Source organism: Manduca sexta, chromosome 2 (genome assembly GCF_014839805.1).
Source record: "Manduca sexta isolate Smith_Timp_Sample1 chromosome 2, JHU_Msex_v1.0, whole genome shotgun sequence".
Lineage (NCBI taxonomy): Eukaryota > Metazoa > Arthropoda > Insecta > Lepidoptera > Sphingidae > Manduca > Manduca sexta.
Genome location: NC_051116.1, coordinates 6,097,287 through 6,119,642, shown reverse-complemented (window position 1 = coordinate 6,119,642; position 22,356 = coordinate 6,097,287). Strand labels below are relative to the sequence as shown.

Genomic DNA, 22,356 nt, shown 5'->3' with positions numbered 1-22,356 from the left:
GCCCGATGTCATCGGCTAGGATAGCGGCGCGTAACAACTTGACTACTTTAAACCATCTAATGGTAAGATATTCCTGTATACTGCAGATACATACAAGATATCATTGGCAAAGGGTCCATATGGATTTCTTCCGTTTCATAATTTATATAAAATATAATTATCGAACGATTTGCAGACCGCATTCATTCATATAATACCTTAGTATATGTATCGGTTTCTCTTATGGATAATTCCACTTTTCGTCACTGCAAAATATTGCTTTTTCTGAAAACCGAATCAATGAATACATAATATTATTGCCAGACTTAAGAGGCGATGTTCATAGTCGGAAATACAAAAACCGTTATCCAGATAGAGTTCTGAATCTATAACTAAACTTATAAGGTCAAAAAATACTTCTGAAGGCTGTTCCGCCCTCACCCAGCACTACAACTCCTGTAAGTCAGGATCAGCAGTGGCATTGAATGACACCGAGCGGTGAAGCTCGCTGTCTCAAACACTAATGTCTTTATCCCGCAACGAAATTAATCAAATAGCAAAATAGAAAAAAAATAATGGAAGGTCTCTCATATGTAAGAGTCCGCTTGGGTAGATACCATCGCAATGTCTATTCCTACCCCCAAGCAGCAGTGTGTAGTTACTGTTGTGTGCCGGTTTGAAGGACAGTAGCCAGTGTAACTGCTGGACATAATAAGACTTAACATCTCAAGTCTCAGGATGAGCGCAGTGGAATACCAAACAATACTTTGTTATTCAAGGTGTTGGATGGTGTTTCTACTGTTTCTGGGCGGTCGTATCATTTAACCTCAGGCGAACGGCAAGCTAATCTCGTCATTCAAACCAATAAAAACAAAAACTTGGAAGTATACCGTAAAATATTCAAAGGTGGTACCTTACGGGATAGGGTACCCGCATTAGGCCAGCGTGGCTACCCTATCTCGTCAGTAAAAGAGGCCCGTGCCCAGCTGTGGGACTATCATCTCCCGAGTAAGATGAGCCAGAACTATGTTTATCACATGATATAATATATATTTAAACAACATCGCTTCGTATCAAGCTTTCTTTTAACAATCCCCGCGATAAAATTAGAAGAAAAAGCCGTCAAAAAAGGGTCAATGATCATCACCATGTCTGGTGGAGTAGTTGTATTGCTGAATCACTGCTGTTGAGGTCACGAGTTTGATTCCGGGTCGTGTCGATTGGGGTTTTTTTGCTCAACAGACTTTCTGAATTGTGCCGGGAAAATGACAATATACTGCCTTCTATAACATGGGATCTATGATAGCTGGTGAAATGTGGATGTCACCTCTACCTACCCTTGAAGGGGGAAAGTGCTATAATGTTTATAAGTTTATTAGTGGCGAAGGAATTTTTCTGTAAGGTAACCAGACATAACTATATATATAAAAATGAATCCCTATTTCCCTTGGTCACGCCATCACGCGTGAACGGCTGGACCGATTTCAATATTTTTTTTGTTGTGATTGTTATTGTCAGGAGAAGGTTCTTATGAAAGAAAAATTCAAACAATTACGCGGAAAATTAGAAAATTTAAGAAAACTTAAACATTAATTTTATACAACTGTCAATTGTTTGAAATAACTGTCAGCGATTGACAGAATGCGCGCTGCAAATTCATAGTTAAGACGGGACAACGTCTGTCGGGTCAACTAGTTATTTATAGGTACATGCATGAATGCGGTCTACAAATCTAATGATAATTAGATTTTACATAAATTACGAAAGGGAAGCGGATAGGAATATTATATGAACCCTTCGGCTTTGATGTATATGGTCAAGGGTAAGCCTTTTATCGATATCTTCAGACTTGGAGCTCATACTGAGAAGAAAATATCACACGACCTGGAAGACGAACTCGAAACCTTACTACGGAAATCGTGATACACCTACGATAAGCCGTCGCGATTATACGTAGATTTTAAGCAACTAAATAAGAATTTAATTAGAAATCCTGTAAGAGAGACACATTACGCATTTATCCTCGAAAAGGTATGTAGAGGCGCAACCAGGACACTTTTCGTCAAGTGTGTTCCGTCCCATGATGTGATAGGGCGCGAGAATGCCATATCTAGCACAAATTCTAGGCTGATACTGAGCAGAAAAACCCAAATATCACTGCCCAAACCTGGATTCAAACCCAGGACCTCAGAGCACTGCCATACCGCGCAGTACAACTACGACACCGAGACAGTCAGAAATATTCAATATCTAAACGAACAAAAATAATTCGACTTCAAAGAAATGAAAAACAATTGAGGAACGGCTTTTTCGACTAAAACTTTATCGTTAATAAATATCGTACATCTAATGTTACATTTAAAACACTTTTAAAGTGAAAACAATGTTAAATCTGTGATGTTTCGTGTTATTTCACAACACAAAGCTCGATACTCCATACTTTATAATTGGGCTTGACTTTCCAATTTTCAGATAAAAGTTATTCAACATAATTATTTCTTATGTTTACGCGAATGTTAGACATTGAATTTAAACTACTTTTCGGATTCTATCGCGGTTTTTTATATTTTAGTTTTCTCCCGACGTTTCGAAGACTTTGCAGCCTTCATGGTCACGGGGGGGACTGAGGTGTTGTTCATCCGTAAAGTCAAAGTTACAATATCTACCTACATTTTACAATTATACAACTTTTTAATATTTTAGCTGTTGGTGGTCCGATCTACGCAGAATGAGCTCAGGGAGAAAACTAAAATATAAAAAACCGCGATAGAATCCGAAAAGTAGTTCAATTTCAAAGTTATTCAACAAATCTATATATATAAAAATGAATTGCTGTTCGTTAGTCTCGCTAAAACTCGAGAACGGCTGAACGGATTTATCTTATCTTGGTCTTGAATTATTCGTGGAGGTCTAGGGAAGGTTTAACAGGTGAGAAAAAATTCGAATAATTGCCGGGAAAATCCTCAAAACAGCATTTTTCTATTTCCCATACAAACGTTTTCTAAATAAAATGGAGAGTCAATTTGTAATTTATTACCGCTGCATAAAGTTCAAATTCGCGTGCGCGTTGGAGGATCTAATATCGCGTTCTGAAACTCAACAAAAGTGAAAGTGAATCGCGAACGCGACAAAATTGCATAGTCTCAAAATACATAGTACATAAATAGTGGTCGGCTCCGAGAAACTCAATTTTAGCTAACTTCAGTTGTTAATATAATATATAACTCAAAGGTGACTGACAGTGATATATCAAGGAACAGCCCAAACCATTGGACGGATCGGGCTAAGACTTTACATGCATAAAGCTACTATGACGTAGGCATCCCCTAAGAAAGGATTTTGATAAATTCTACCCTTAAGGGGATAAAATAGGGGATGAAAGTTTGTATAAATGTTCTTAGATTTTCGACTGATTGAACTGAAATTATAGATTGGGGATAAAATTAGTTTGAACCTATAAGTACCGGGAAAATATGTAGCAAGACTTTTATCAAACAGTGGAATTTTATCCTGGAAAACACCTTCACGCGGGCGAAGCCGCGAGCAAAAGCTAGTTATACATAAATTATATAGGCCCTGTCATACAAGTTCTCAGTAAATTATATTCGTTATAAATACAGGGTCATTTTCACATTGCGTTATTAAATGAAACCACATACTCGTCTTCACCTTTGCTGATATTGTGCCAAAAATCATCCAATCCTCGTTTTTGTTTTCTGAGTTTTTGATCATTGTGTAGTTTAATGCGAATGTGGTGTGTGAGTGTATTTTTGACTGAAAGTTTGATGTTGCTGCGAAGAATTCTCTTAGAGTAGTAGTGGTGGCATTAGTGCGCGTAAAATTAAAATTATTTTTTATTAATATTGATTTTCGTAACTTACACTTTTTTATTTTCAATCTACGGCTCAAGTAACTTATCGTGAAGTGTTATTTCCTAGTAGTTAAGTATGTGGTTTCGTTTAGTAACGCAATCTCAAAATGACTCTGTATAAGCTGACCAAATAGAAGTCACACTAATCTAAGCTCACAATGAAAGTAAAACGAACTATCTACATTAATTGTTTAATACTATAAAAAAAAATTGGAACTTGTGAAACAGGTCCAAATATAAATTCAATTAATTTTATTAATAATTTTTTTCGTCATTCAAAAATCAGCCGTAAATGTGAACTGTATACGTACATTTTTTATTAGATCATGTTTATGTGAATAACTTTTATCAATGGAAAATCAGCTCTTAATCTAAGTATTATGGCAACTTCTCGTATAACATGCTTAGTTTATTATTTACATATATTTACATTGATCCAATTTAGAAATTATCCTTTTTGGATTAATAATTGGATCCTTAGGCTTCTGCTGTACGATTACATCTTCTGCTAAACAAACGTGGCGTTTTAAAAAACGCCGACACCGCGGTTTAAAAGCGTTTTAAAAAACGTCGTATCAGGTCAGGTGTCCTATTCCGTCTAGAGGGGTATATCCGTCTTTTTGCAATCACGGGCGTTCTAATCGGAGGACGGCTTTGATAGCTGTATAGGTAAATAGCAGATTTCTTGACTCTCTTACCTATATGGCTATAGAAGCTGTCCTTCGAAGAAAACGCTCGTAATTACAAGAAGACGGATTTGCCTCTGTACACGGAATAGGACACCCAGATCATAATTTATCAATTTCGTAGTTAAACAAAACAATAAGTTTTATATAAAGTTTTTTAATTACAACTTTAAATAATTGATTGTCTTGTTTGACATAAATGTATTTTTAGTATTACAGAGTGCGTTAGGCCCTAACTCATGTATTACAAGTAATGAATTAAAAATAATATAAACGAAATATTATTTTCAATAAATAATCACAATCGCTTTTTTCGATCTATTCCAAGATGGTCCAATCAGAATAAAGTATTTTTGACATGTTTACAAACGAGTTACTTTGATTGGTTCATTCTCGAAATCTGAATGAAAATTTAGGTACGGATAATATTGAACACGGCCGTTAACATTACAATATAATGATTTATAATCTTTGTGCAACTTGTGTGCGTTAATAAAATGTTATATACAAATTATGCATCAGAAGATATTGAAAACGTAATCATATTAAGGTAACCTCGTTCCGCGTAGTACAATTTTAAACTCAATATACATTAATATAGAGTTTATGTTCGAAGCAGTAATCGTAAAGCACACAGTATATTTTCATTATCTACGTTCGTGTAACTACATAATGTCAGTCTTATACACCTTTATGGAAGATGCAGAGTTAACTTTATACTATTTTAATTTCCATCTATTAAATTGACGTATATTACAATTTCCTAACCTCCGTTTAAACAATAAAATACAAATTTGGCAGTGATTTAAATTTGGAATCCCGTTAAACGCAGCGTTTCGACGCCGCAAAACCGCCGAGCGTGTAGGATTCCTTAAGTACAAATAATTGGTAACATAATAATTAATAAATGAAACGTAAATAATGAAATTAAACATAAAACACCGCAATTTAAACCTTATTCGGACGGGCAAAAAGTCCAACACGTTTTTACACTTTACGAAGTCACATAAACTATTTTATTATATTTAATCACAATCCTTAGTAGGTATCTTGGCAAGGTCCGCATTGCTGTCTGTTGGCTTTTTTGCACTGCACTTTTGATCGTTCAGTTGATTCGGTGAATTGACTGTAACAAAAAAAATGGTAAAGTATGTTTGGAGATTGCAGGTAGGATATATAGACGTTTAAAAATGCTAATTGACTTAAGCAAAATTTTTTTTCGAAATTTTTTTACTTCCTAATTAAAAAATAACATCGAGAAAAGTGCTGATATTGCTGGTAGTAGGATACATATAAACGTTTAAAAGGCTAATTGACTTAAACGACATTTTTTTTAGAAAAAATCTGACTAACCTAATTAAAAAAAGGTAGAAAAAAGTGCTGGTTTTAAATATATATGAAACTTAGAATCGAAAAAAAAAATGTCGCTTAAGTCAATTTGCTTTTCAACCGTTGATATTATATCCGCCCGGATGCAACCACCGTACATTAGGGTGGAGCGTCAAAGTATGGAGAGAAAAAAAAGTCACCAAATCGATTTTGAACACCTGCGGAAAGTTGCATATGGCAAAATTATATGTAAATATATTTTTATTTAATTTTTGACATATTTTTTAGCCCTCTACCTTAGCTCAAACTTTCAAAAAATATATTAAATAAGAGATTTTTTAAATCAGTACAAAGTAAGTTCAAAATCAGTAATCTATTATATTTTAGCGTAAACTTAAACATAAAATACTAATACTATGAACTGAATTCTTTATTGAGGAAAAATATGAAAAATCAATATGAAATTGAAAGCCAAAAATAACAAAATCGTAAAAATTGCGTAAATTATTCAGATTTTTGTGTACTTTAAAATGGTTTTTGTTTTAAAGTATGGTATAATTGCGCGCGATTTTATGTTAGATAAACACAAAAAATGAACTCTTTGTATAACAGGATCAATAATCTTTTTAATGTCAGCGCTCAAACATCGGAAAAATTCTATTCATTTGTAGATGTGGGTTGGCCCTTGTTTAAACGAACTTTCTTTCTTTATACAAAACCAGACAGGGACATAAACTTTAAAAATGTATTATATGAATTTAATTAATTGAGAAGAAGGGTTTGATGACGCTACATATAGTCTTGAGATTCTGTTAGTCGTTGTTAAACATCTTCAATGAGCTATTTTTCCTGGATTTCTGTTAGACAAGCCTTGAGAACATGAGCCCATTACTTATAGCTTGACACATTTGGTATTTCTGATCTATACAGTGTACACAGACTATTTTCAGTTTCCTTCAGAAAAACAGGCACGTTTGACAGTATAGCAGAAAACTGACAGGAAGATCAGTAAAGTTTTCCTACTCTTTCCCTATTGGCCCGGAATAGAGTTGAGGGCTGCTGGTTGCTCCATCTAATTTTATAAACAATTCCCGAAAGGATAGTTCATTCGCATGTAGTAGACAAATAAACCAGTGTATTGGTCTGCTTAATTACAAAAAAGACTTGGAAAAAAATACAAAAGATGTACTGAACAATTGATGACAAAAAAGAAAGCCCGGAGTTTCTTTCTGCTATTCTTCTTAGGGTAGTCATCACTTAGGTAGCTAGTGAAAGGCTGGTAGGTTAGCTAGGTTAGGGCTCATGTCCTCGCCGGTGAGGATCGCGACGCGTTATGCTTTTATTCCCCCTACCTGCCAACCGAGCTGGTTACTTGGGTTTGTACCTTGTATTCATTATAAATTTTATCCCTAATTTAAAATGACCATACTTATATAATTAATTTTAATTGTTATTTAGATATAATAATTATAATTATTGTTATACATTGTTTTGATGTATCATAAGTGTAACTTTATTCGCCTACGTGATAAATAAAGTATTTTATCTATGCCAATGTGAAACGATTCACCCCACCTTTCTAACCAGTCTTTGTAGCAGTTCGGTCGCATCCAATAGCCAAAGAATTGTTTAAATTTATATGATTTTTTAGTAAAAACAAGTGTATTGAATCCGCTATGGCTTTTCCTGTACCACATAACGTAGTTATATACCCTAAATAGGGTGATCCTGGCTCCATTATTAAAGTAATAATATGTTCTCTTGTAACTGCAATTATAATTTATTTTGTTCGTATTGACGTTGTGTTTTTATTGCTTAGTTGTTAATTTTTCAATGTACGGACTATTTATAGATATAAATATAGTATTTTAAGAGAATATAAGTTACCTAACAATATAAGAAATAGTCACTTCTTGCTATATGTTATTTTTAAAAATATCTCAATTTGACGATTTTTCGTGACCTTCAATCGTCGGTAGAGGGCTAAAAATAGGTTCCAATATTTTTTTAAATATTTTTTTAATATAATTGAGTGTGGTATGCAATTTTATAGTGCTATTCAACAACGAAAATATAAAAAAAAAAATGACGCTCCACCCTACCGTACACAAGGTGTTAAAACCCGCCATAGTAGCCCACGTAAGTGCCGCGTTCCGGGATCAGCCTGTGTATATCTCGTTAAATCGGCATAATTGTGTCGGTTGACGAGAGGTATTCATCCCTCGTCAGTTGACATTCTATTCCACTTCACATACCATCAGGTGCCTGTTTTGTTCCAGTTTGAAAGATTGTAGCCAGCGTAATTATTGGACATTATAAGATTTAACATCTTGCCTCAAAGTGACGAGCGCAGTGGAGTACTGCGCAGTACTTTCTATACAAGGTTTTGTGTTGTGTTGCTACAGTTTACATAGTCCATCTCGCTTTAGAGATGGTTGCGAGCAGCTACCTAAGTGAAATGGTACCACGGGACCTTCCTGTTCCCCGCGAAAAACTGGTCCATCTCGCTTACCATCAGGAGAATGGCATACTCGTCTCATTTAATTAAAAAATCAACTCACCATTCATCCTAGATTTTAAATGTGGCAGCGTATTATTCGTTCTGTCCAGCACGCCTTTGCTGTAGTACACGCTGTTGTCCGCATTGAATCGCACTGGTGGCGAGTTGGAACAGCTCCTAGGGTCCATAGCGAGGGACCTAGGCTCCAAGTGGTACCTAGGCTCCAGCTCAGGCATCTGGGCTAGGTTAAGTGGGTTTCGGTTCGGGTTACTGTAAATTGTTGGTGGTGGTGTGGCGTAGAGTTCTGGTGGCATTAATTGTTCAGCTGGGAGCTAAAAAAATATTATTTTAAATATGACTGTCAAGACGAATGGCAGGTTCAAATCAAGGACACACATCTGACTTTTCTAAAATTATGTGTGTATTCTTTGCGAATAATTGCTTGCTTTAACGGTGAAAGAAAACATCGTGAAAACACCTTTATACCTAAGAAGTTCTTTATAGGAATTTTGAGGCTGGCTTGACCGTGGCTGGTATAATATATAGCAATAGGTAAATATATTAATATCAGCCCCGTATTATATATTGCTCATAGCTGAGCACGGGCCTCTACTGAGAGGATTTAGGCCTTGTGTATACTCGTATAAATTGTGTGATGTATCGAATCGACTATTTGACAGGTGATCAATTAACCGCGTCTCCCCTATTATTGCTAGTGTTGGGACGTTTTATTCTGAAATTAAGATTCCGATAGCATTTGAAAAATCTAAGATAATTTTTGCAATACATATTATATAAAGTGGGCTAATTTGGAATTCGTCTAGACTTGTAAGGCAATATTTACTATCTAGGATTTCCAGTCAACAAATAAATATATCTAATACTTAATATTTTATACAAATATTCATAATACTTTACTTACCAATCCACTCGTATTCAACGGCAAAGCATTCTTATATTTCAACCAATCCTCATAAACCTTATCGTATCTATGACAGTCATTGGCACCAACATTCATATGCAGACTACTGATTGGTCCAAGGCTTTGTATGCTGGGTCCAAGGTTGGGCATTGGGCCCAACGTTGGCGCGAACGTTGGCCGTCGGTACTCCACTGGTCGCACTTGGATGTACTGGTTGCAAGTGTCGATGTTGTGGTCGTAATATCGGTCGCAGTTTGGTGGTATATCGTATTTTTCGGATGGTGTTTTGGAGATCAATGGTCGTATAGCACTATAGTCGGTTGTGGATGACTTGTTTGAACAGCTGTCGCTTATTTTTCCGTCTAGGGGTATTATGTCTGGGTTTTTGTCTGGAAAGAAAGGTAGGGTTAGTTTATGATCTTTAACATTTTCTTTAGGACAGTAGAAGACAGGAAACATTTACTAATGCAGTACAAGAACACATTTTCACAAGTTACATTAAAAAATAAGATTATAAAAAAGACAAAAATGTGTATATAGTAACAAAAAAACACCGAAAGAATGTTGCTGTGTCTATGTATAAAAAAATGACCACATTGCGACAAATAAATGACCACCTCAACCTAAGCTGTTATGATGTAGTTGAACAAAGCATTGGCAAAGGGTCAATACAACCCGATTCTTACCGACTTGCCTTTAATACTTTATGTAAAATCTAATTATCATTAGAACGAATTGATACGATGCACGCTACATAAGGTCTATAAGAATTATTTTTTTTTCCGTTTTTGTAACATTTTTCATGCTAGCTCCGCTCCTATTGATTATAGCATGTTATAGCCTATAGCTTTTCTCGATAAATGAGCTAATCAACACTAAAATTATTTTTCAATTCGAACCAGTAGTTCCTGAGATAAGCGTGTTCAAACAAACAAATTCTTCAGATTTATAGATATATATAGTAAAGATATAGATTTACCCGAATTCAATAACATAACAAAACTAAAACAAAAACCCCAAAATAATTAGGTTGTAACAAAAACGGAAAATTCCCGGTACATCCCATCACTACTAAAGCTTAGTTAAATACATTTTTCTCGGAAAACAAAGTGTAGAGTTACGGAAATCCGAGCGAGTGTCGAAATGTAACGGAATTTACCGGAAATGGCCGCACTAACAAATCGAATTAGAAATTCGAGACGCGAAGATTCGCGGATGTTATGTTTTACGTGGAATTCTCGCTTAGATATTATTTATGGTTAGGAAATGTGGAATGGAAATCTGCTAATTAACTGTCAATGTCATTATGAGATTTCTTACTCTATTACTAAGCGCCGGTAGCTTAGGTCTTGTCTTTAGAGTGATCCATTTTTTTTTTTATTATATATGTATTGATATTTTTTAGATATAAATAAAATTTAATAAGGTAACTTTCAAAATAAAGAGTATAATAATAATCATATTTATTTATACATTATTTATAAATACATATTTATCTTTAACGGCTATGTCCGCAAGTCTGTCTGTATAGGCATTGGTTTTAATTTCACATGTGTATTTTAATATATCCTAAATAATAATTATTAGCAAATTTAGTAATATTATTACAAATGAAACGTAATTTTAAACACGTTGGAATTAAATTCAATGTTCTCCCGAAACATACGTGGTGGATAAAACATTTAGAAAGCAAAATTTAAATAAAATATTGTAAATTTTTTTATGATACGATATTTACATGACGTCTATTTAAAAAATTTTTTTTTTCATATTTTTCATCATAGATTTGTTGTACAATGATGACATAATCAATGTACAACAAATCTAATGACATAATCATTTAAAAACATACGTGTCGGATAAACAGTAAATAAAATTCCATCCTGGGCCCTTATTCTGTATGATAGTGTAAACGCGTAACGCGGCCGTGTCATGTTATCTTCGAGAAATGTGCGTGGAATGGTATTCTGTAAGCTAAATTTCTATAGTCCTAAACATGACGCATTGTGTTACGTGCTTGTTACGCACTGTTAAAATAACGTGCGGGATAGAGAATAAGGCCCCTGTATACGGTATACCCTAACAATGATAATACGTTACTAGCTTTTGCTTACGGCACCCCGTAAAAAAAAGCGGGATAAAAGACCCGCTTTATATTTTCCCGGAATAAAAGCCAGTCCTAACCTAGGATCATGAACAATCCTCAGAAAAAGAAAATCCAAAAATATTTCAGTAGTTTAGCTGTCAAAGCATAACTACTTTCGCTTTTATATGTATTAAACCTCGTAGAAATTGTTACAGCCTTTTTCACACTTTAGTGACCGAGATCTAATATCGTAAGGAACACACGTGAACCGGCAAACTTCTAGATTGTTCCAATAGTTTAATGATGCGGCAAAGGTACGAACTAGTGAACTTCAGACGCTACACGCGTTGTAAAGTATGTAAGATACGACGCGGCTGTATTATCGATTCCTTTGCTCGTCTCTTCAGGTCTAAATGCTCTTATTTATTTCAAAATGTATCGACGTTTGAGATGTTGTATATCGTTATATCTAAGCGACTTATTCTTGTGTCGTATTCCTGAATATCAAGGGTCGTGGCCTCCTAATTATGATCTAAGCGACAATCAGTAAAATTTAGAGTAGAGCTATTTAAAATTGTGATGTTATAATAAACTATTTAATTTATAAAAATAAAGTGTAATAATATAAAAATAGTCCTACTGATAAAAAACGTAAATCAAACGACGCAGAAAAGTCTGGCGATATCAAATATGTATATAACGCATCATCGGTATATTTGTCGCTTAGGTATAAAGCTTTTGAAGTGTCCATATGCATGTGATTGTTATTAGTATAGTAATCTATAGATAATAGTCTCCTCTCGCTAGCCGCCAGAATTATGTCGGCCTTTTTTTCAAGGTGTAATACCGTCACAACTTAGACGTAAAAACGAGTCAATATGGCGGAATTTTGATGCTGTTTAGACTAAATATCGGTCATTTTGGTATCGATACTTTAAACAAATAAAAAAAATAAGTTTTTATATAAGAGTAGTTTTTTATCGCGTCTCCACGCTGTGATGAAGTTTTTCCGGCATAAATTTCCTGCTCTATATCTTTTCGGAATAAAAAAGTAGCCTATAGCACTCAGGAATAACGTAGCTTCTTATTCGTATCAAAATCGGTTCATTAGTTCCTGAGATTAGAGCGTTTAAAGAAAGTCATTAGCTTTATATATTAGTATAGATTAATGTAAAATTTACCAAGACTATCGACGCTTTCAGATTCTTTGGTTCCAGTTAATGGTATATTAGAGGTTTCGTCTTGCTGTCTCTTATCTTTCTCGTTTTTACCTGCAAAAACATAGATATAAGTATAAATGACAGGTCTGTAGGTATATAGAACACATTGTAACACCCCTTGTTTTGCATTTGGGGTTAAAATAATAGCTAGTGACACTTTATATAAATGACTATGAGTAGATCTAGCCATTTGATTGATGATGTAATGAAAAGAAAAACGATTTTATTTAAAAATTATTTCCATTGAAACATTCAATACTTATTACAGCTTGTTAGGGGGTGAATTAAAGAAAAAAAGATATTTATCAAAATTACAAAGATACCCGTCTAATAAATCTGAGAATCAGTCCCTAAATATAATTAATCAAATAGCACATAAAAGTCCTTTATAGTTAACTCACTCTCTTTCTTGTTACAGTATCGGCAACAGAACACCATGGCGGAGACAGCAGTCATGGTGGCAATGATGCCCACAGCCGCCAGCACGATGATCAGCACCGTGGTCAGCTCCACCTTCACTGGCACTTGGGCTGTGGGAGACAGAAGTCAATGTAGGCATTTTTACGAGTTGGGGAACTGGCCCCACTGCAACTGATTGCGGAGTGGTGTCCAGTTACAACGTTCTAGCTTGTTCGAAATCAGGCTGGTCTTCAAACGCGACACATTAGCCATTGTGGTGTAAATATTTTGTGTATGCTGTATCTAATCCAAAAGAATACAAAACACATCCTACAATCAGAAACTCTATTTCTCTCTTGGAATTAGAATAGAGTTGCTTATTGGTGGTAGATCTCTCATATGTAAGAGTCCGCTTGTGTAGGTACCACCGCAATGCCTATTTGCAGTGTGTAGTTACTGTTGTGTTCCAGTTTGAAGGAAATTGTAGCCAGTATAACTACTGGACATAATAAGACTTAACATCTTATGTCTCAGGATGGCGAGCGCAGTTTAATACCAAACAATACTTTATAATTCAAGGTGTTGGATGGTGTTTCTACTGTTTATGGATCGTGTCGCTTACCATCAGGCGACAACACAATAAAATTTAAAAAAAAGAATAAAAATCACAATTCACGATGCGAATAAGCCTTAAAATTATGTAGACTAACCCGTGTGCCGCTGCGGGTACTTGAGCAGGTTGGAGGTGAGCGAGAGCGGCTCGCTCGACCCCTTGCGGTTGTAGGCGCGCACCGCGACGCTGAGCGTGCTCGCTGCCAACCCTGACACTTCGAACTCGGGCTCGTCGTTGCTAATGTTGCGGAGTAGCAGCCCTGTTGTCATGTCGAACACCTGCGGGTAGGGGTGTGTTTAACGGAATATATTTAGATATGTACATTCATTCGGCTAAGTTCGGACGGTTTATCAACGAATAGGAAATATTTTTAGGGATTTTTTTCTTATATAATATTTAAGTGGTATTGGAATTTTATACATGAAACTAGATTATTATAATTAAAGCTACTTTATATTATAATTTAATCTATGTAAGATTTAAATTAGGAATCAATTATTTTACAGAAATTTGAAGCTCTTAGAAAAGATCGTACGTTCGCAGGATAAGTTTGGACTTCGTTCTAATAACGATTCTAAAGCTAGTGTGATAGGACCACAAAACCAAGTAGAAATCCTGACTAGTCTTAAGAAGAGCGAAATCTATCATTTTTGTTACTGCACGCAGCACATCTGTTATTGTTTATAGCATGAGCTGTGGTATATAGGCGATGCAAAAAGAAACAGCATTGCTGCGCATATAGCTTAAACTAAAAAATAACCATAGTTTCGTAGTATTTGTGCGCTATCCGAACTTACCACTTATCCGATCTTAGCCGAATGCTAAACTTTTATATTTACAGAGCTCTTTCCGCATTGTTGAAATAACAGCGTCTGCGTGGCGCCTAAGACTAGTTACTACTAACACATCTCGTTTACAGCTCAGAGCATAAAGAATAATGTGGTACAAAGTACCTTGTACACGCGAATTTCTCATGAAACTCAAATAGGGTTGAAAATACGATAGCTTTGAGAAATATTTTCGATATTAGAGCTTGTTGGAAATGGAACGCTCGTTTGTAATTTTATATAGATTCTAAAAGCGATGGATAAAGGATTTCTAAGTATTGTAGTTATAAATGTACAACATTCCTCCTACAGTCTATAGAGGTACTCAAACTTGTATTTCTCATAGACATTTTCTACTATCTAGCTTAACAAGCAATTTTAATTAGGCACCGACTCCAAAATTAGTATCTGTTATGTGATTTTTTTTTTGGTTGAGTGGTTTTTGAAGGCGGTTTAATTGTTTATTTTTTCTTTACTACACATCGTGTTTTTAATTAATTGAAACATAGCGTTATCTGATGCCGTTACTGCACATATTTGACAAAAAAAAAAAACAAATATATGATATAAAAATATCCCTAAAAAGTTAATTTTGACACAGAGTTCCTTACGACTAGCTAGGCTCGTGATTCAATAGTAATAAACTGTGTAAAGTTATGAGTAGGTGCCATTTTATCAATAGAGAGAGACCCCTGCCATCAAGCCAACAGTTCGGCCAGGAGGATCTTGCTTAGTCCACTCCAAGTGGAGTCAGCACAACATACTTTTCATCATACTTCAAACGTCTTACCCCCTTATTCATAGACGTTTTTTATCTAAGGACGGAGCAAAGTTGTGATAACAAGACATAGGGCCGTTGTGATTGGCTAATATTGTTGTATCTCAATATTAGCCAATCACAACGGCCCTATGGCTACTCACTACGAAGGCTGCCATGCCGTCAGCACTGAGAAACAGACTTGTTATCACAGCTTTACTCTGTCCTTAGATAAATAACGTCTAATAAGGGGCTTAGTTTTGACGGTCGCCTTTTGAGTTTAATACAAAAATATAGACCTTAGAGTATAGGTGTATTAAGGAAACTAAGAGAAAAAATAAACTATGTAAAATGAACCATATTATTACCTGTAATAAGAACGACTGTCGGATACCACCGTCGTGTCCCGGAGTGCAGTTGAGTGTCAGGGAGTCGTAGGTGACGTTCGTGATCTCGCAAGCCTTCGGAGTGGCTGGCTTATCTGTGGGATAAAACGTTACATAAAAATAGTCTTAAAAGTGTTAACAGTAAAGTCTTTTTTTGTAAATACTATTGTGGTCAATTTTAATTTCTTAGTTTTCAATCAAACAAATCTGTCAATTTTGAACATCGAATAACGAATGTTCTACAATGTTGCTCTCTATGATTCCCAGAAATAAGCTGTATAAAAATAAATCACTAAATATGAACTGACAGTTGAATAAAATTGGAACGAATAACAATTTGCAGTTTAATACGTCAATTTTGAAAATCGAACTTTCCAGAAAATGTTTTATTTATGTTTGCCAGTTTTCACTAATAGGCCGACGAATATAATACAGGCAAACGATCAAAATTGAAACTAATTGAAAATTTATATACTAATCTATCAAATTTAAACTTCGAATGTGTTCCATATAAACGTTCAATTTTAAAATTTATTATCAAAATGAAATTTAATTTATTGTACGTTAAAATTTGAACTATCGAGAAGCCAGTACGATATAACCTGTCATTTTTGAAAATGGAACACGAACGATTGACAAAAGCGACGCCCTTTGTCAAACGTATGCTCGGTGATCTGTTATGGCTTCGGGGCGATAATTGATTTTGAAATTCGAAGTCGTTACTATTGATATTATTGGCTATTTCTTTTTAATATGCGCAGAGGCGAAATTAATTTTATGATGTAAGATTTTTAGGACTCTCATAGCAATGGTATATTATTTTTTATGGGCCTTTATTAAGTTTTTTTTTTTTTTACTTATATTTACTATTGTATGTATCGTGCTCTCCGTTATAAATACAGTAATATTATAAATTATTACTTATTTTGTGCATACTATTCTGTAAGCTTCCGCGCAGACACTGTTAAGTTGAAAAAATATTTGTTTCGTGTTAACGGTATTAAAATGAAATTTTGAGAGTTCGTGGCCGCCATTTTTTATAATATGCCTGGTGCAGTTGTCAATTTGCGCGGCACCTGAACCGCAAAAATTTATATCTAATCTAACTGACCAATATTATTAATACTAACAAGGATGGATTAAGGATGAGAGTATTATTGCCTATAATATATAATATTGTAAACTGACCTGCGGGTAAAATGTGGAAGAGACATGGTTTTGTCTGCCGTCCGACTAAGTTACTGCCGGAACACTGCACCCAACCATAGTCAGCCGACGTATTCACCATGTAGAGGTATGTACCTACAAAAAAACACAAATAAATGTCATTTATTTTTTACAAGTTGTTGCTCGTGACTTCGCCCGCTTGAAAGCATTTCTTCCTACAAACGCCCTTAAAACACTGTAAGACGCCAGCACCATCTGTTTAAGCAAGACAGTTATTTTTCCCATGGGAGCATATTACCAGGACAAAAAATAGCCTATATGTTAATCCAGGATATGGTCCATCCATATGTAAAATTTTACCCAAATCCGTTCATATGTCTGCGTGTATTTCTACATCCAAACATTTTCACGCAAATGATTTTGATAATGTTCATGGATGTGTCGCTTACTATCAAGCGAGCGGCTTGCTCGTCTCTTCATGCAGTTATAAAAAAAACGAATGATGAATGAACGAATAAATGAATGAATGAATGAATGAGTGAGTGAGTGAATGAATGAACGAATGAATGAATGAAAGAACAAACGAATGAATGAAACGCTATTGTATACCACATACAGCAAAATTAATATAATTATATTTTTATAATGTTCGTTGAAAAAATTCCTATGTTAACACTGGTCCACCAGATCCTAGGCGAATCGTATTTGAAAATTCCCAAACAAATTGTTGTTATTACGTTAAATCTTCTTCAAACCGGAACAGAGGTCCACAGACAAATAGAAACAAAATTGGCCATTTACATTTTAAACACAAAATAATGAAGTAACGAGGTAATGAACATAATGATATTAACAACTGGAAAAGCCTGATGGAAAACCGCAGAGATGTAAATGAATGAAGCTAATTTGTGATTGAGGTTATCTCTTACGTAATATTAATTTAAACTAGCTGACCCGACAGACGTTGTCCCGTCTTAACTATGAATTTGCAGCGCGCATTCTGTCAATCGCTGACAGTTATTTCAAACAATTGACAGTTATATAAACTTAATATTTTCGTTAAGTTTTCTTAAATTTTCTAATTTACCGCGCATTTTTTTGGATTTTTTCTTTCATTGAAACCTTCTCCTGACAATAACAAACACACCAAAAAAAAGTGAAATCGGTCCAGCCGTTCACGCGTGATGGCGTGACCAAGGGAAATAGGGATTCATTTATATATATATATATAGATAACTACGTAGCAGTGGCTAAGAGTGAAATGTTTCGGAAGAGAATCCAACACAATATATACTTAAGTACTAATATGAATGTATGCGATCTGCAAATCATTCTAATGATAATTAGATTTTACAGAAATTACGAAAGGGAAGTCGTCAAGATTTGGGTTGTTTTGACGCTTTCGCCAATGCTTCGAGGGCAAAGCGTCGATTAATTGAGATAATAGGATGGAATATATAAATAACATTACATAAAACAATTTTGCGAAAACACCATCTAAATTGGTAAAAAAATTAAAAAAGAAATTCCTGTTTAAAATACAGTGAAAACCGGTTATAGCGACATCGAAGGGATCACTGAATCTGGACGCTATATCCGATAGTCGTCATAAACGATACGCTTTTTATATTAGTCGTTATAACCGATGTGTCGCTATAACCGGAGTCGTTATAACCGGTGTCTACTGTAATACAGTAAATGATCAGGTGCCGAAAGTGAAAAAGTTATTTATTTATTGTAACAAACGGTTATACATAATAATATACCATCTAAAAATAAAATGAAATATAAATACGCAACCAGCATCGTTCCACAGCAAATATACAAATATAAAACTTCAAATTCTGATCATATTTTAAATTGTATCCGATATTGAGACTGTAATATCAAAATCAGTGCATTAATTCAATTAAGATTCCATAAGATTTCCCGGAGGTCGCGCGTGGACTGTACACTACAATGCTTTAAACAGTCGAAACATCAAAGAGCAACGAATTATAAACAAACCTGGCATGTTTTGAGCTGTGGTCATCGAAGACGTGGCAAGTTCGTGTTTACTGTGCGCCGAGCTGTTGAACCACCAGTGGAACGCCATCGAGTCCTGGGAACAAATTGTGCATTTATGATTTAAAAAACATCATCATCATTTATTCATCGTGTACGCTAGCATAGCAGCACTTATGATAAGTCAAGGTACATGAGATTATGCAATTATTAAATCAAATCGCATATAATATAACCAAAGACATTTTATATTGGCTAAAACGAGATGCTGAGGGTAATGTAGTGAAGTACAAGGCTAGATTAGTTGCCTAGGGATTCACACAAATAGAAGGTGTGGATTACCATGAAACCTTTTCACCGGTTATACGCAACTCATCAAAATAAATGAACGTCTATTATAGTAAACAAAGAAGTCAGCTCTGGCTGGAAGGAAAGAAGAAATAAAAAAGATGTATATTATCTTAATGATCTTAATCTTAGTCTGTTGCTTTATGCATACAGTCGCTGCCGGCTTTCTTGCCGCTGAAGAGCATCAACTTTTCATCATGCATGTTCCAGCCAATGATGAGATTGGCGAACCTATTGCCATATTGGGTGCAAATTCCAGACTCCAAATTGATATTGAACAGAGAAACCTAATGTTATATTTGGAGTAGGTCTTGCTTGCTTCTAAAAACATCTAAACTTCTTTGAAGACTTTCATAGTATTTTTTTTATCTAACATATTATTTATTTAACATGACTGCTTCGGTGGCGTATTTGGAATTGTACAATGTACAAATACGACTATCGCGCTGAGGTCCTGGGTTCGAATCCCGGGTTGGGCCAAAATAATTGTGACTGGGTTTTTCCATCTTAAAATTACTCGGTCGCAGCTCGAAATCAGGAAGTTGGCGGTGTGATACCCCCGTGCCTGGTATAGCACGTAAGCCGTTGGTCTTTTCCTGATCGTCCTACGGTCATGTCGGTACCGTCTCACCGGACTATTGTCGGTACCGTCTCACCGGACTATGAGAGTGAGTAAATAGAGAGTGGTTGTGTATTGCGCACACAATTGTGCACTATAATATCTGCCGCGTGGCTGATCTCCGGTGAGAATGACCGCCGTGGCTGAAATCGGTTAAGAAGGAATTACGTGCATTTTGCTTAATCACAAAATATAATTCTTAGCCCTATATTGCATCACCTCTAGTATTTCCAGTGAATCATATTTTTAACTATTTTCTAAATTTATAACCTATGCCACTTTCCAATACCGCAAACATGATCAAATTTAGATCCCTGATCTGAAATGGTGATGTGTCTTGAACTCTCCAGTGATTTCGCATCGCTCAACGCGTTTCATTAGCGGCAAAGAGTTTAAAGATATAGAGCGGACATTGGCAAGATTGTCATACAAAGATTTTGTTTCATGCCATTGTTACTCAAACTAGCGTGAAATAGCAAAACACCAATGTAAAATACTTCATATTTTTTCCGTGATTTGTATGTTTTTAATGCGAATAATAGCGCGCGAGCGGCGATAGCCTAGATGGTTGTGGAACGGACCGCCCAGACGAATGTCTGCAGGTTCAAATCCCAAGGGCACACACCTCTGAGTTTTCTAAGATGATGTGTGTTTTCTTTGTGAATTATTGTTCGCTTTAATGGTGAAGGAAAACATCATGAGGAAACCCGCATACCTGAGAAGTTCTCTATAGGAATTTCGAGGGTGTGTGAAGTCTACCAATACGCACTAGGCCGGCGTGGTGGACTAAGGCCTAATCCCTCTCAGTAGTAGAAGAGGCCCGTGCCCAACAGTGGGACACTATATAATACATGGCTGATATTATTAATGCGAATATTAGCCTATTTTCTGTAAGTATGTTATTTTTGTATTCATATCTAAAGACGTTGTGAAAAATCTCTCACGAATATTTCATATAAAACGACTTAGTCCTTGGTACTAACTTTTGGAGGAGTTTAATTATTTATTTATTTATTAGCACTGCCACATTGTACATATAATAACAGTTCACATAGTTACACTAGTATTAAATAATTATTATAGTCACTGATATGTACAACAAGTAAGGCGTAGTATCATCGCCAGCACTCAGCGAGTAGCATATTCTTATGAGACCTCAAACCGGTACACATAATATTAATAATCTTCTCACTTTATCATGTACTGTAGTCTTTACCCTAAACTGATTGAAAAGAGCAACACCAGAGATTCTTGCCCGTTCTTCTCTGGTGAGAACTGCTTTCCGAACTGGTGGTAGAGTTAATATTGACGGAATCTAAATGATGTATAACATTTTACAGATTCAAATAAATCATTTCATTTCAATAATAATGAACAATTTTTTTAACTACAGATGCAATATAAAAAGCTTTACTACTGTGACAACAAAAAAATAAATAAGATGAGAAAAGTATGTAATTGTGAGGGTTATGAAAGTAATTTGTAAATCTTGCGTTTAAAGTTTGTTTCTGTTGTCCGGTCTGTATCTAACTATACTGTTTAATATCTTTGATTATCGCATACATTGGTTACCGGAAAACATTGTTATTGTATATCGGATTTTCGATTCGGTATTTCGACTTCCTCATCGGTTTCAACTGTTTATGTTTGTTTAAGTGGGTTGAGCGGTTTAATTATAGCTGAATGTATATACAGTAAATATACACTAGGTTTTACTCGCAGCTTCACTCGCGTTGTAATCACTATAATAATCTCTAAATCAAAATCGATGCCGCCATCTATATTATGAAAATATAACCTACGGGACCATGTTACCAGGATAAAAGTTTATGTAGTTAATTCAAGACATGGGCTATGTGCGTATAAATTTCATTCAGATACATTCAGCTGTTTCTGCGTTTACTTCTAACAAACATGTAAACATTTAAAACAAAATTCCGTATTTATAATACAAGTAAGAAGCTGTAAATTAACAACATCGCGCGCGCAAACACTTACCTATCTTTTTATAAAAACTACCCAATCTTAATCAAGGTTATTTCTAATGATTTCTATGTACGGAACAACGCGCAATGATTATAAAACTTATTCCTATGCATTATGACATCAGAATTGAATAAACTGCAATCGTACACTAAAGTGATTTTAAAAAAACTGATTTAGAATTCATAAATGTGTATTGCATTCCTCTGAGGGTTTCCAAAGAGGGCGCAATCCTCACAGCTCCCTCGGGAAGACGTTTCATGCATAACATAATACCTAATCAATGGTATCGTGTGCTATTTTTCTTAATACATGTTCCTCTCCCGCGAGGTTTCAAAATATTCTTACATAAAATGAATGCTTTCGATGCGAACTGGGTATTATTTTATAAAAAAATGATTGATTTTGTAAAGTCTGAAGTTGATTTAAAAACATAGTTTTCTTTGTTGTATTTTATATTTATTTTTTAACGTTTTGAATACTTTGCAGTTCGAAATGTCGGGAGAAAATTAAAATCGAAAATTCCATGATAAATTAAATTAATTATGCTGGACTGATAACCGGATACACACAGGCTGCTCCCGGAACGCAACACTTACGTGGGCCACTATGGCGGGTTTTAACACCTTGTGTGCGGTGGTCGTTATCCGGACGCATATA

The 22,356-nt window shown here is 35.2% G+C and overlaps 1 protein-coding gene across 1 annotated transcript in view; it reads right to left on the bottom strand.

Annotated features, from left to right (window-relative positions):
• Positions 1-3,397: 3,397 nt before the first annotated feature.
• LOC115456334 (nephrin) overlaps positions 3,398-22,356 on the bottom strand; it is a 476,278-nt gene continuing 457,319 nt past the window's right edge. The window contains exons 14-22 of the mRNA XM_037437781.1: positions 18,750-18,843; positions 16,764-16,877; positions 15,558-15,670; positions 13,703-13,883; positions 12,995-13,123; positions 12,555-12,644; positions 9,288-9,676; positions 8,427-8,697; positions 3,398-5,662 (exon numbers count right to left, since the gene is read on the bottom strand). Coding sequence (XP_037293678.1) covers positions 5,562-5,662; positions 8,427-8,697; positions 9,288-9,676; positions 12,555-12,644; positions 12,995-13,123; positions 13,703-13,883; positions 15,558-15,670; positions 16,764-16,877; positions 18,750-18,843 — 1,482 coding nt within the window. The 3' untranslated portion in view covers positions 3,398-5,561. The remainder of the gene's footprint in view (positions 5,663-8,426; positions 8,698-9,287; positions 9,677-12,554; positions 12,645-12,994; positions 13,124-13,702; positions 13,884-15,557; positions 15,671-16,763; positions 16,878-18,749; positions 18,844-22,356) is intronic.